Source organism: Plutella xylostella, chromosome 4 (genome assembly GCF_932276165.1).
Source record: "Plutella xylostella chromosome 4, ilPluXylo3.1, whole genome shotgun sequence".
Taxonomy (NCBI): Eukaryota; Metazoa; Arthropoda; class Insecta; order Lepidoptera; family Plutellidae; genus Plutella; species Plutella xylostella.
Window position 1 is genome coordinate 8,489,954 of NC_063984.1, and position 13,923 is coordinate 8,503,876.

At 40.3% G+C, this 13,923-nt stretch overlaps 2 protein-coding genes across 3 annotated transcripts in view; one reads left to right on the plus strand and one right to left on the minus strand.

Annotated features, from left to right (window-relative positions):
* Positions 1-13,923, plus strand: part of LOC105382491 (dedicator of cytokinesis protein 9) — a 51,521-nt gene that overhangs the window by 17,404 nt on the left and 20,194 nt on the right. The gene's annotated exons all lie outside the window — the stretch shown is intronic.
* Positions 128-12,262, minus strand: LOC105381468 (venom acid phosphatase Acph-1). 2 transcript variants are annotated; one of them, XM_048631056.1, is made up of 10 exons: positions 12,070-12,262; positions 10,340-10,449; positions 9,841-9,908; positions 9,315-9,422; positions 6,353-6,434; positions 5,805-5,962; positions 1,679-1,861; positions 1,293-1,413; positions 749-975; positions 128-398 (listed from the first exon to the last, which is right to left on the minus strand). In XM_048631056.1, the coding sequence occupies exons 1-10, from the start codon at positions 12,102-12,104 to the stop codon at positions 246-248; spliced, it is 1,245 nt and encodes a 414-aa protein (XP_048487013.1). In that variant the 5' UTR covers positions 12,105-12,262; the 3' UTR covers positions 128-245. The 2 variants fall into 2 exon arrangements, with proteins under 2 accessions (XP_048487013.1, XP_048487017.1); XM_048631060.1 differs by lacking the exon at positions 12,070-12,262 and adding an exon at positions 11,241-11,391.

Below are 13,923 nucleotides of genomic sequence, written 5' to 3' on the forward strand. Positions count from 1 at the left end.
TGAATTCCGGGTCATTTTCATTGTATAAAACGGCCAGATTTCTAATATTATGACTGAGAAAGGTAACACTCTACAAAGCTTCACATATTTGCTAGGACACTACGTGCTAAGAAAAACACTAAACACAATAATATACACTATATTTCCACCCTAAACATCCACAGCCTTAAATTAATCACTTTTGATCACACTAATAAAATATCACTATCACTAATTTAAAACGTAGTTAAAACGTAATACACGGGTTATGTGGTAGGAACAAGTTCACAGTCTTTCTTATAATTATGCGACACGATGTATTTGGTCAGTTCCTGGAATTTCTCTAAGGGGCAGAATGCACTGCACCCGGGTACTTCCATTAGGCGAGGCTCCGCTGAATCGTCGTCCCAGTAGTATATCTGAAAAGATGAAGATTATGTGTTCATTTAACAGAATAACTTACAGAACACAAAAGTGCTCACCTTACTCCTCTCTACCAACGTTCTAATTTGCGGGTTAGGCCGTTTGGACGCCGCCGTTGCTATTGTTTCGGGGACATCGAAGACCCGATAACAAGTATCAGGGTGTTGCAAAATTGGTATACTAAGCCGAAACCTACATGTGCAGCATGGTATATGTATGGGCTACTTTTCATCCCGGAATTCCCGCGGGAAAACTTTTTAAGGCGAAGCGAAGCGGGAACAGCTAGTTATTTAGAAGTATAATGATGGAACCGTTTAACAGCATAACAAAATCGTCTGTCTATTACCTTAAAACCAAGCCTCTGTCCATCACCAAGAGGCTTCTCATCATCCTGGGGCACCCTCTCGTGCAGCTCGAGCAGCAGCGCGGCGCCCGGGTCCGGCAGCCGGGGCGGCGCGGCCACGCACGCGCCCAGCAGCGCCGCCACCGCCGCCGGCGTGCCCGCGCGCACGTACAGGCGGGGGGAGGGGGAGGGGGATTGAGCCTCTTTTATTATCTGTTGGAGGAGCGCTCCTGGGCGAAAGAAATTTGGTATGAGTAAAAAATGTGTTTTCAGGATGTTTATGGTATTTTTGTCGGACTTGGCGTAACATGGGGGAGGCCTACATCCTACAGTGGGTATACATAGGCTCTAGAAGAAGAAGGGTATCTTTAAAACAAAATAATCTAGGCCTACCATCATAAATAATTATCATAAAATCGGAAATTTCAATTTAGATAGTCGATGCGGAAATTATCAACACAGTCGATGGTGGCGCCACGTAGGTTTACACATTCGTGACTTTAGGGTGCTTTAACCTATCTTATAAAAGAAGAATACATGTACTCACCGCCACTGAGCTTCCTCAGCAGATTGTTCTGGAACATCATGAGGTACTCGAGCCGCGCTATGTCCATCAGTTTTCTCTTCACGTGCTTGGCCCATTTCGGGTTCGGTACTTTTATGTCGTCCTGAAATTTAAGAGTTATAATATACCGGAGTGTGATAAATTCTCGTTTACTTTCACTGCTGAAACGATGAGAAAATCTTTCTTTGATTATTACGTTTACGGTTAACATGAACTTCGATTCTAATGAGTCTATACGATAATCATTAATCATATTCGTTATTAAGTCCCAAAAATAAACGCTGGGAAAGCATGAAGGTGTGTGTCTACCTATCTATTCTGTAGTAGAAATTAGTATAATATAGTAGTCTTAACATCTATTCTGTTACCTGTATAAGGAACAAATTGTTAAGATGATACGCATCTTCTGGAGTGCTAAAGTTGGTATTTGTGAGATGCGCGATTCTCGTGAAGAAATCTTTGTAAGGCAACAGTAGCCCTTCGTCCGTGTACGCTTTGAGAATCCTCTGCTTCTCCTGCGCATATCTGGGGCAGTTCTCTTCATACAGAAGCTGAAAGAAAATAGAGTTCTTTTAATCAAACTGAATAGGGAATATGCAAGTGGTTCAAATAAAGGTCAAATATTATTTATAATAAACTTTGTTGTTTCATAACTACGACTCCATCATAATTTTTGATTATAATTTATTTTTGAGCAAGTAAATGAAGTTGAAAAGTACAAAAAAACTTCGGTAAATTCTAACTTCCGAGAAACGTCACCCATTTTCTTAGGGCGGATGTGACGTCATAATTCTTTATATATCAATCTCAGAATAATAACTTCTTTGCGTTTGCGTATAGTTAAATAAATGTCAAGTGTAAACAAAGAAATGTTAATGTCACCGAGTATTTGTGATGCTCGTTGTGATCAGATACGATGGATCACATAAAAATTCTTCCAATACGAGTAGATCCTAGCCTCCTATAACCTCTCCACTTCTTGTTTGATATGCTTGTTTGTTTGCAAAGTTTAGGGCTTTTTATATTTTTTGTTGGTAGTGTATGGGCTGCCACTAGTTGTTCTATTGTAATGAGGCGTAAACAGCCATTCGCTAGTCAACGAGCCACTCACATATGCTCCATATTGCAACACAATAAAATTAAATTTGTATTGTAAGTATTATGACATGAACATGACACAAGTTGCTCTTTCTACTTTTAGGTTATAATGGCAGTCGTTAGTATATTTCAAAAGTTGTTATTTTTTTCTAAATTAAGTTATGGAAGAATTCTGGTAATCAGAAGAACTGGACACATTAAATTTATTACGCAGTATGAACGAGTAAACTGTGGCCAGCTGCGGAAAAGGACAGCAAAGACTATTTATTATTTATTTATTATTTATTTATTGAAAAGTCGAGAGCCGTGTGCCCAAATATTAGGGAATATGCATATATTTTTATACTCTTATTCGATAGTTTAGATAAGGGGGTTTAGACCTTTGAGGGGGTTTAGAGATATGCACAATGGTTCCATTCAAGAGAGCCAGGTGCAGGTTCTTATACCCCCACAGATAATAGAATAGAATGACCCACTAACCCTAGTCTCTCTTACTGAGAACCAAAGTTACAGTAAGTACTTACATACAATACAAATATTACTTTATATTCATATTGCCATAATAGCGTAATATTGTGTACAAAGGTCCTCTGGTTTGCGCGCTCCCATTTCAAAAGAGCTACTAGCAGCTATTTTCGTTACGAGCTCCCATTACAAAACAGCCACTGGTCACACTTTATTACCATTACAAAACGGCCACTGATCACACTTTATACACTTCCTTTTTCGTTTGTTACCATGACAACATTGGTTTGTTGAAAATACAAAAGTACTCTGTGATTACTTGATTAGGTAAAAAATATATGCCGACTGACGGGACTCATTATTCTGAGCGGTGAAATTAAACGATTATGACGTCACGACAGCCCGCCATCCTGACGGGAATTTCAAAGTGGTCGTGATGGTTGTAATTTTTTAACTTTCTTTAAAATACCTTAAATTACTTATTTTGGCGTTGAATTTTTTTTTACTATAATAAAGTGATGTAAAACTAACCAATAAAAGTATAAAAAAAAATTACGCATATTCCCTATTGGCTGAAATATAATTGGGCAGTTCTTCTTTTTAACCTACATAACTGTGTCTCCACCAGTTGTGAGGAAAATATCACGAGTTTTACAAATATTTATTTATTTATTTATATTTCAACGTGCATTGTACTAAAAACACAACGGCTGTGAACGTTTACAAAAATATAAATTTATATTTTTTTATTTAAAATTACGTTACAGAGTGGTAAATCCGCGTGACAGAGGTGTATTTCATACGAATCATGGCTGTCTCCTGCCACTTCATCCTGCGTATATTTCATATTGTTAGAAAAAATATATATGACGAGATAAAATATAAAATTTTATTTAAACTCCAGAAGATATTACTTATTTAGTAAAACAAAATATATATTTTTAAAATATTTCTGAAATATTTAAAAAAATTGTTGAAAAATTGTCTCTCACTACCCAATGTTTTAGTAGTTACACTCTGTCACGTAGGTTGCCATTTAAAATATTTGTTTGAGCCACTCGTCCTTATTGCCATCGATCAGAGTTTAAGATCTCCTTTTCCCCCTTGGTAAGATTTCCGCTTAGAGATCCAGACACCGCGTATCGGCCACCCGCAAAGTGTGACAGGAGGTGCGTGTGTTTATTCGGCGACAGCTTCGTCACGTAGGTAATTGTTAAAATAAAATATATTTAAATTATTATTTTGTTATTTACTCATTGGTAATAACGATTACTTTGCAATCAACATGTAAATAATACATTTTATGTTACTGTTTAAATACTATTCGACTTTGAAATACATTTTACCCCTCTGTCACACGACAAATCTGTCACATTCTTACCAAACACTCCAACCTGAGGATATTCATCAACGAAAAATTGAAGAGAAACTACACGTTTTGGTTAAAGTACGAAGCGAAAGGAACGTCCAATACACTTGCGCTGCAGTAATAAAAAGTTTCGTTAGTGAAAAAGGTGATTTCGTGCTATTGTTCTCAAGAACAGACGATGAATGTGGTAGACTGTTTAATATGGTGGAGATTGATTTATCGGATGTTTGATGATTACATTAAAGTCCTTCCAGCTTCTAAGGTAATTAAAAAAGGAAAAAAATAGTTTTTCAAGTTCTAAGAGCCACTTCTGTACTTTCGAAATATGGCTGATTAAAACTTTAAGAAATTACGTAATTTTTGGTTATATTACTTAAATTTTAGTTTGTCGAAAATATTATTTGTGCAGATAAACATTAATTTATGTAGTTGGAACAAATTTGTCCTTTAAGTTCCTGAAATACGGATATTTCAGTCTCCAGAGGTTCTCAAGTGTGATTTTAATTAGTTATACTAATTATAAAGATATCTCCAGTTAATTCTTTGACTAAATTGAAACCATAATGATTTATATGTAAGTTACTGAATTATTCTTATTAAATAAAACTGTTTTATTCCAAAACCCTGCCTAATATTTAATAGAATAACAACTCTGTCACATCGTTTACCACTTTGTAACGATTGGTGTCTCCTGGTAGTCAACTTATTATTGGTCGTTTATATGTTATGTTATAAATAGTACAACTTTGGAAAAATCATATTAAATTTAGTCATTGATGTTAACGTCTATGCTGTTAATTTTTTACTGTAATTAGCAGCGAAAAAATATTTATAACAAAAACAAGCTTCATTTTAGCTGAAATTGTTACAGAGTGGTAATAACTACTTAATAAATATTTTGTTATTACTAAAAATCCATTCCTTCATATGTTTTCTAAAATGGGATTTGGTTTATTAGCGTATCAAAAAAGTTTCATTTCAAACGACGAAGACTATCTCGTTAAAAAAAAATAAAAGATAATGTGACGAAGGTGTAATTTTTTGTGCCTTATCCACGTATTATGTCCTTAAAATATTGAAAAAATTGGTAAACTACGCGGCCAACCACCTTTTTCGATAGAATAGACATGAAGCTATCATAAAAATGATAAGAGTTCACCAAAAAGCTATAGTTTTTTTTTTCGAATTTGGGATAATTTTTTACTCATTATGTAGGTTAAAAAGAAGAACTGCCCAATTATGGGTGCAAATAAAGCAGCGCCTCTAGTGGTCACTATGTTAAACCAAATGACTGGGGATACTGTGCAGTAAAATATGAAAATGGAAACATTATTTTACTTTTGCGTCAACAATTAAATCCTACTCTGAGTAAACTGGCCCAAGAACTTTTCAGAAGTGGCTTAGTAAAATAATCTAAGGGCTGCAGCGGCAACATGATACGCTCAAGGCAACAGAGGTATTTAAGCCGACGTTCCCAGTTGCAAAACTGCGTAGAGTAAACGAGCAAAACTAGCAAACTGTCTACTGGAAACGCAGCTTAAGTATCGTAATAAAAGTCTCACAAAATCTTCATCCCTCGCCGGATACGTGTACGGTATGGGCTGCCAGTCCATGTTGGCCTCCCACTGCTGCTCGGCGCGGGGCGGCCAGAGACCAGCCGATATCAGCAGCGCCGTCATCTTGCTCAGGTCCGTGTCTGACACTATCACTGTACTGTCCTCTGGAAATGTAATGTGAGGAGTGAATTATAGTAGGCATAGGCAATTAAATTGATTTTGCTAATAAATAAGTGTATTGAATTTAGGTTAGGTTAATTTTTTAATATTGGCAAGGGCATTGTTTATGGGTTTTAAAATCGAATGCTAGCCGGTGTTGAAACATAGCAAAAATACTTTGTTTGTTCCATGGAGTAGTCGGCCTATATTTTACTTTTTTTGTACTTTAAATAATCATATTTTTAAAATGCAATTTTGGTAAGCAATAGCAACAAATTAATTTACTACACTAATTATAACTAAGTGCGACTTAGGCCGACCGCGCACTATGTATATGAAGCCTGGCTGCGCAGACTAGTGCGTGGTAAGCCTAATGGTGTCAGAGATTTAGATACCTGGAATATAATAGGGTCCAAGATAATCATTGTATCTCTTCCTAAGTAATGCGCCCATTTCAAAAGTCAACATTTTGCCTTCCTGAAAACACAAAATTCATTTAAGCATAATACTTTGTACTAAAATATCCTACACCACCGGTTTGATTCGGTTCAAGTAATTAAGATTAAGAGAGAACTTCATGAATGTTTAATAGTGTACCTATTCGTTTCACCGATTAGCTTCACATGAATGACGCAATATGTATTGAATACGTTTTCTTATTTTACAATTTGTAACTTAGTTGGCATAAAAGAGAACCGTTTGTGTGTCATGTTAACAAAAGATGAAGACTAATCGCTTGCTACAAACTAAGGTTTGTGCCATAAAAAACATCTGCATTATAGTAAATACAATAAATCCGATGTCCACGTACATAATTGAAAACGAAATCTAAATGATCTTTATACTGGTCCGATAAATTATATTAGCATTTATTGCGATCACTTTTTAATTCTTCTTTCAAGCCTATTTGAAAGGCTTTCAAACTATTCAATGTTTTTATCCAATGGTTTTCATCAACATCATAGTACGCAATCAATCCAGAATGCTTTCTACGCCTACCTATTATATGGGGTAACGTGCGGAGATTGAGCTATAAATCATTATTAGCGTACACAACAATCAGAGCTGACACCTCGCTCCAGGAGGGTAACTCTATACTGACGAAAAACTAAAGAAGGAGAGCTGTCGTGCAATCGGCGCGTTGAATACAACAAGATAGAGTTGTGGCGCAGCAGCACTCCGATTATAGAGTGACCCCCCTGAGCCCGCGACCTTCGCTCCTCACACTAGGAAGGATAACCGGGATAGTCATTTGTCTCGTGGACTTGACAATGAGGCTACCATCTTCCTGGTTGAGGGCTGAGAGCTTTGTTGCGCCATTTCTTCTACTCATTAACCATTAACCATCCTTCTAGAAATGGCGAAAGAATCATTTGTGTATTTTGAAATTCAAAAAATAGTTGTAACTCTCTCTTTTTACTAAATTACCTGTCAACGTTGATTTGCCGAACGAATTGTGTAACCTTCTTTCGGATTATAATACATTTTTTACAATACTCCGAAAATTTGTAACATGTAAATTGCAAGTTCATACGTCACGATGCCACAGGAGTGGCCGTGAATAATGTGAATATTCGCAACAGGAGGATTCATCTAGCTTAACAAAAAACTAACGAACTAGAGCTTTCCTGCAATCGTTACGTTCAATACAACGAGATAGAGTCGTGTACTGAAACTTCGGTATTCGTAAAGTAGAGTGACCCCACAGTACAGTACAGTTTGTGAGAACATTGATTCGACCCGGTCTTCAAACGGCCAGAGGAACTACGCCTTATAAAGGTTCTGTTGTCATCCTCTCATAATTCCCATGAACAGCCGTACTATTCAAACCGTCTATTTCCTTGCTATGGAAATTACTAAAACCAGCCTTTATATTATTATCTAGATCGTGATATGGTACCTAACTATAGTAGGTACTTAAATAACCATTCATTTCCTCTTTTTAACAGAGAATTTCAGGCCGAATGACTGTAAATCTTAGTGTAAGTAAAAATTACACTTACTAAGTAATAATTACTTACACTAATTATAGTACCTACAATGTGTTGATTTGTTGAGTTTCAGAAGAAAGCCGCATAGAGATGATGTTTCAAGCAATTTTTCAAAGTAAATAGGTATACTGTTAAACTCACTTTACGAATTTTTAACTAGGTATATCAGTTATTATCAACATCACACCATTTTATTGTAATTAGGTTGTGAGTAAGGCCATTCGCCCTTTGCCCAAATATCGGAGTCGCGTGATATTAGGTATATGTTGTAATTAATTCACTATCATTTTTATAGGCTTGCGCTAAATATCACAATTATAACTTTCTTAATTCGTAACCATAAGAGTTAAATTTAAATATACTCATCATCTTCTACAATACTGCGGTATAATTAGCTTTATGTCAAACATATTAAATGAATCGTCTTATCTAAAGTAATTCAAACGACTTTTTACAACGACTATTATTGTTACTAAACTAGTCTAACCCACTTTTCGTTGCTATCTCAACGCTATTGGATTTTAGTGCGCGCTTCATACAGCAATGTGTTCACTTTCTTATTTATAACTCATATAGCTCATAGATTATCAATAACCTTCTATAATACGTCCGGCACACCCGACTTGCATTAATCTGACAGGTTAATCCTTTCACCCTACACACCGAAATCCTAGAAGTGCAGCCTAAGTGCATTAAATTATAGTTATTCAAATATGCGCGCAATAATGGCCAAACGCCTGACTACCCTAGCCTGAATTCCTCTGACTATACGAGTACATATACCCCATCGCCGATGGATAATATTATGACTTACATTAGTCATGGCGCCGGCGCCGTACGGCACGAAGACGTGGTCCGGCGGCGGCGCCCCCAGCATGGCCAGCTCGCGCTCGCTCGGAGTGCGCTCCCCGTGGGACATCAGCTGAAATGTACTATCATAACTATAACTTACATTAGTCATGGCGCCGGCGCCGTACGGCACGAAGACGTGGTCCGGCGGCGGCGCCCCCAGCATGGCCAGCTCGCGCTCGCTCGGAGTGCGCTCCCCGTGGGACATCAGCTGAAATGTACTATCATAACTATAACTTACATTAGTCATGGCGCCGGCGCCGTACGGCACGAAGACGTGGTCCGGCGGCGGCGCCCCCAGCATGGCCAGCTCGCGCTCGCTCGGAGTGCGCTCCCCGTGCGACATCAGCTGAAATGTACCATTATAACTATAACTTACATTAGTCATGGCGCCGGCGCCGTACGGCACGAAGACGTGGTCCGGCGGCGGCGCCCCCAGCATGGCCAGCTCGCGCTCGCTCGGAGTGCGCTCCCCGTGCGACATCAGCTGAAATGTACCATTATAACTATAACTTACATTAGTCATGGCGCCGGCGCCGTACGGCACGAAGACGTGGTCCGGCGGCGGCGCCCCCAGCATGGCCAGCTCGCGCTCGCTCGGAGTGCGCTCCCCGTGGGACATCAGCTGAAATGTACCAATAAATAACAGTAAAAAATATAAACATAAACGAGAAAGTTTGTCAGAGTGTGAATGGATGTTGGTTACGTTTTCACGGGAAAATGGCTCAAATCCTGGTTAATACATAAGATACGTTTTGTTTCGAAATTGTCACGGGAAAACTTTTTAAGGTTCATGGAAAAAGCTATTGGTATTTTTAGTATGAGTAGGGTCTGTGACCATGAAAAGGGTTGTTATAACTTTGGATTTGGGGACTCAATGCATTTAATCCGAATATAAAGAAACCTGTCTTACCTAAATAAATAATCAGTATTAGCCTACCTTCACGTTACGGTCACCGAATTTGGAAAAAAAATCTGAATATAAATTATTTGTGTTCTGCAAAACCCCAAAAAGGATAAAACAAATGAATGTTTGAACTCACAACGTGAACTTGCCGCAATACGGTCACCTCTACCGTGGAGTCTTTGGTCAGAATCACCGCTACGAGGGCTGAAACAAAAATTACAATATTAACTTCGGTTTATAAATATTCCCAACTTGTCTTTTGTGCTGAAGTAGACCATCCATTCTTTCTTGGCTTTTCATTTTTGATCGTCGTTGTAAAAGAGACACGCCTTAGCGGAATGAAAGTTCCGATAGAGAACATCATCGGCAAAGGATGCGAAAGAGATACAGCTATCAGTACTGACCGGCAATGAGCGAGATGCCCAGCAGCGCGCCGACGCAGCAGCAGGTGTGGTCGGTGCGCATGCCCGTTAGTAACGCTGGCTGATGCCCTAAAGGTTCTCACTCCTGAGGACAGGTGTGACAGAGACACAGCTATCGGTACTGCCGGCATTGGTAACGCTCCGCTGGCTGTTGCACTAAAGGTTTTCCCTCCTGAGGGCAGGTGTGAAAGAGACAGAGCGACCAGTACTGACCGGCAATGAGCGAGATGCCCAGCAGCGCGCCGACGCAGCAGCAGGTGTGGTCGGTGCGCATGCCCGGCTCGGCCGCGCTGCTCGCCTCCTCTTCGCGACCACCCTCCTTCCTGCAACAAAGTAACCTTTTATACACCACGACCACCCTCCTTCCTGCAACCAATTATGTAGAAGAAATGTTTAGGTCTTGGTGGTTTACCGCCAATCCACACTCAGCCCGCGTGGTGGACTAGGCCTAAACTCTTCAGTCATTGGAAGGAGTAGGAGACCCGTGCCTTAGCAGTTGACTGATTTGTATCACCGCGCTCCCACTCAAAGATTTTATCGTCCCATATAAGAGGGTTCTATAATTTTAAGATATCTAGTCCATGTGAATGACATATTTAACGTGATGTTTTCCTGAAAACACAAACTGAAGAATAATCTACAAATGCATAAATATTTTCCTATACTTGATCGGAACGTTTTTTACAAACATAGTTAAATTGTAGCCACGTGCCACACTATTGCCATGGTAATTAATCGTAGTTCTGTTGTTATCTCTGCAAGTGCCTCATAACGACTTGAGTGTAAAAAACTACACCTATTCCGATGCCACAATAACCAGCTAATGACATACCTACTATAAGTATATATATAACTACCGCTATTGTAAAACGCTTTGATTGTCGTGCTAATGTACTTTGAAACAAATTATCTTGCCATCATTGCCAAATATTTACCAATTAACAGGTCAATTGACCGCTAGATCGAGTAGGAGTACAAACTTGCCAATCTACCTTTGTCGTCTTCGCCGTCACAGTGTTTTAACACTTGAAAGAATGTGATGCGATCAACATTCTTGTCAACCATATCACCCTTGAACTTGTACTCATAAAAATATGATGACTCACGCACTCACATTTTCCTCCGAGGCGGCAGCCGGTCTACATCGCGCCCTTCCGAACCTAGTCACTTTTCTCGTCGCATATCTTAGCCCAGCGAATGTGTCCGAAATTGTACCGGAATATAGAATAGAGCACGCGAGCGCTTGAAGCGGCGGGGACCCACTGAGGCCCGCTGGTCCCTAGTTTAGATTCACGGTCGACCTGACTCGTTCAGATGATTGACTCTGACCAATCGATTGTGTGGCGCACAATGTGCTCATCATCCGATATGAGCCTTATTGAGACGGGCGTATGTCCGCGGGGAGTGGCTGGCGTGACGCGCGCGGGCTGCGGGAGTCCGACGTCATGTTGGGTGACAAACCGATTCCAGCGCATCTGTGCAGTTAGATCAATTGTTCAATATTGTAAATAGAGGAACTGCGGGCTGGGGTGCGCAGGCGCATGATGTGAATTAGAAGATTGTCGCCGCTGCGTGCGAGCTGCATTGTGCGAGGTGTCGCTTGTTCCGCACAGTCTAGGTACGTGCACTCAATGCAGTGCGGAGGTTTACTTGTTGTATTTATAGGTCCAATTGCTCTGAGGTCTGACACACAAACATTCGTGCATTCGTGCTGATACTGGCGGTATCATTGGAAGGTGTCGTGATTTCTAATGGATGATAAACCCATACTTACGTATTTGCGAGAACGTTTCATAACTTCTAATTTACTTTTGATGAACTACTTTTCGGTATTATTTAGGTGCGTCTGCTGAGAAATCGGCATAAAGTTATGGTTTGCAAGCCACAGTCGAGGAGATATTCACCAAACAATCCTATACGTTACTACTTAAATTTGTACTTACCCCTTACAACATATTACTGCCTTCAAATGCACCATCCCACTAATTATCTAATTATTTACTAGATCATTATAATTTCTTATTCATTACACATTACAATACAATATACTTCCTACGTAATTATACCATTATTTCTTAGTCTGAACTGAGACACATGCACAATCGCAGCACATTACATGGAAATGAAATCATATACATATTCCACATGGCATTCTGTGATATATGCACACGTCCGCTGGGAGTCTTATCTCCATCTCTAGGGGAAGATATAATTATCTAATCTCAGATGTAGTTGTAAAATAATTAGTGGTTGCATACATTATGTACAATACGGCTCACTGTGATTAGGAGGCAAACACGTACGGATTGTGTTTCTATGCACCTATAGGAGGAGGTATATTATCTATTTCCTAATCGGATACAATATATTTTGGGTATCAAACTAACTACGTTTACTTTTATTTATAAACAATAAAGTTTTGTGTCGAATTAACGCTTAAACTACCGTACCGATACCATTATAATGTTGCTTTGTGCTTAAAGCTCTTTTTGGAAACTACACTCGCGAGCAACCAAATCGACTCAAGCCTTCACGGCGCACATATACATTGATTTTCCTAAAACGATAAATGGTAAATATAAAAGTGATATGTCATTCGAAAGCTGAAGAATTAGGCTTTCAATTAAGATCAATACCATAAAAAAAAACTAAGCGCAGATTTAATGACGCATTTTAATTGCCCGTCAGTGTTAATTACCTCATTAGGAATCCACGCCTTGCGCTACCTGATCCCGCTATAAAACCTTTCCACATCCGGTGTACCTTATCAGTCGCTTGTTGCAAGTTGACCGGTACACATCTCGTTGCATTGTATTCCTTGTTTTCGCAAACCCATGGATACCACACCAGAAGAAGCTGCTCAAGTTGTTGCCTTGCTGCAACAAGGGTTAAGTCAGCGAGCAGTCGCTGCCCAGCTCCACTTGAGCCAGTCTGCTGTATCCCGAGTATACAGACGGTTCCAAGAGACTGGTGCCTTCAATCGAAGACCAAGAACGGGCCGCCACCGCTGCACTTCAGAGAGAGACGACCGCTTCATTGTCTCAACCTCGCTGCGCAATCGACACCTTACGGGCGTTGATGTGCAGCAAGAACTGAGACGTGTACGACAAGTGGCTGTCAGCGAGTGGACAGTGAGAAGACGCTTGAAGGAAGCCAACTTGACACCAAAAAGACCTGCATCAGGCCCCAAATTGACTGCAGGCCACCGACAAGCGCGTCTTCAGTTTGCTCGAGAGCATCTCGATTGGAGCATTGCGCAATGGCGGTCGGTCCTGTTTACTGATGAGTGCAGAGTGTGTCTGCATGGCAGTGACAGGAGAGGCCGGGTCTACCGGCGTCCGGGGGAACGATTTGCCCAATGTTGTTTCGCTGAAACAGTAGCATATGGCGGCGGTTCCTGCATGATGTGGGCTGGTATTTCTCTAGAGGGAAAAACCGCACTTGTTTTCGTGCCTGGAGGCGGCCGAGGAGGCGGGTTAACAGCTGATCGGTACATCACCGACATTCTACTCGGTCATGTTGTGCCCTATGCAGAATTTGTCGGTGAAGACTTCGTGCTAATGCACGACAATGCCCGCTGCCACACGGCACGAGTCAGTCGGCAGTTTCTGAGAGAGAAGGAATTGCGCACGATGGACTGGCCTGCGCTCAGTCCTGACCTGAATCCCATCGAACACTTATGGGACGAGCTCAAAAGAAGAGTTCGGGCCAGGAATCCAGTCCCTGCAAGCGTGGACGAGCTGAAGACAGCTTTATTAGAGGAGTGGGACGGCATTCCTCAGGAAACTGTCAAAAAG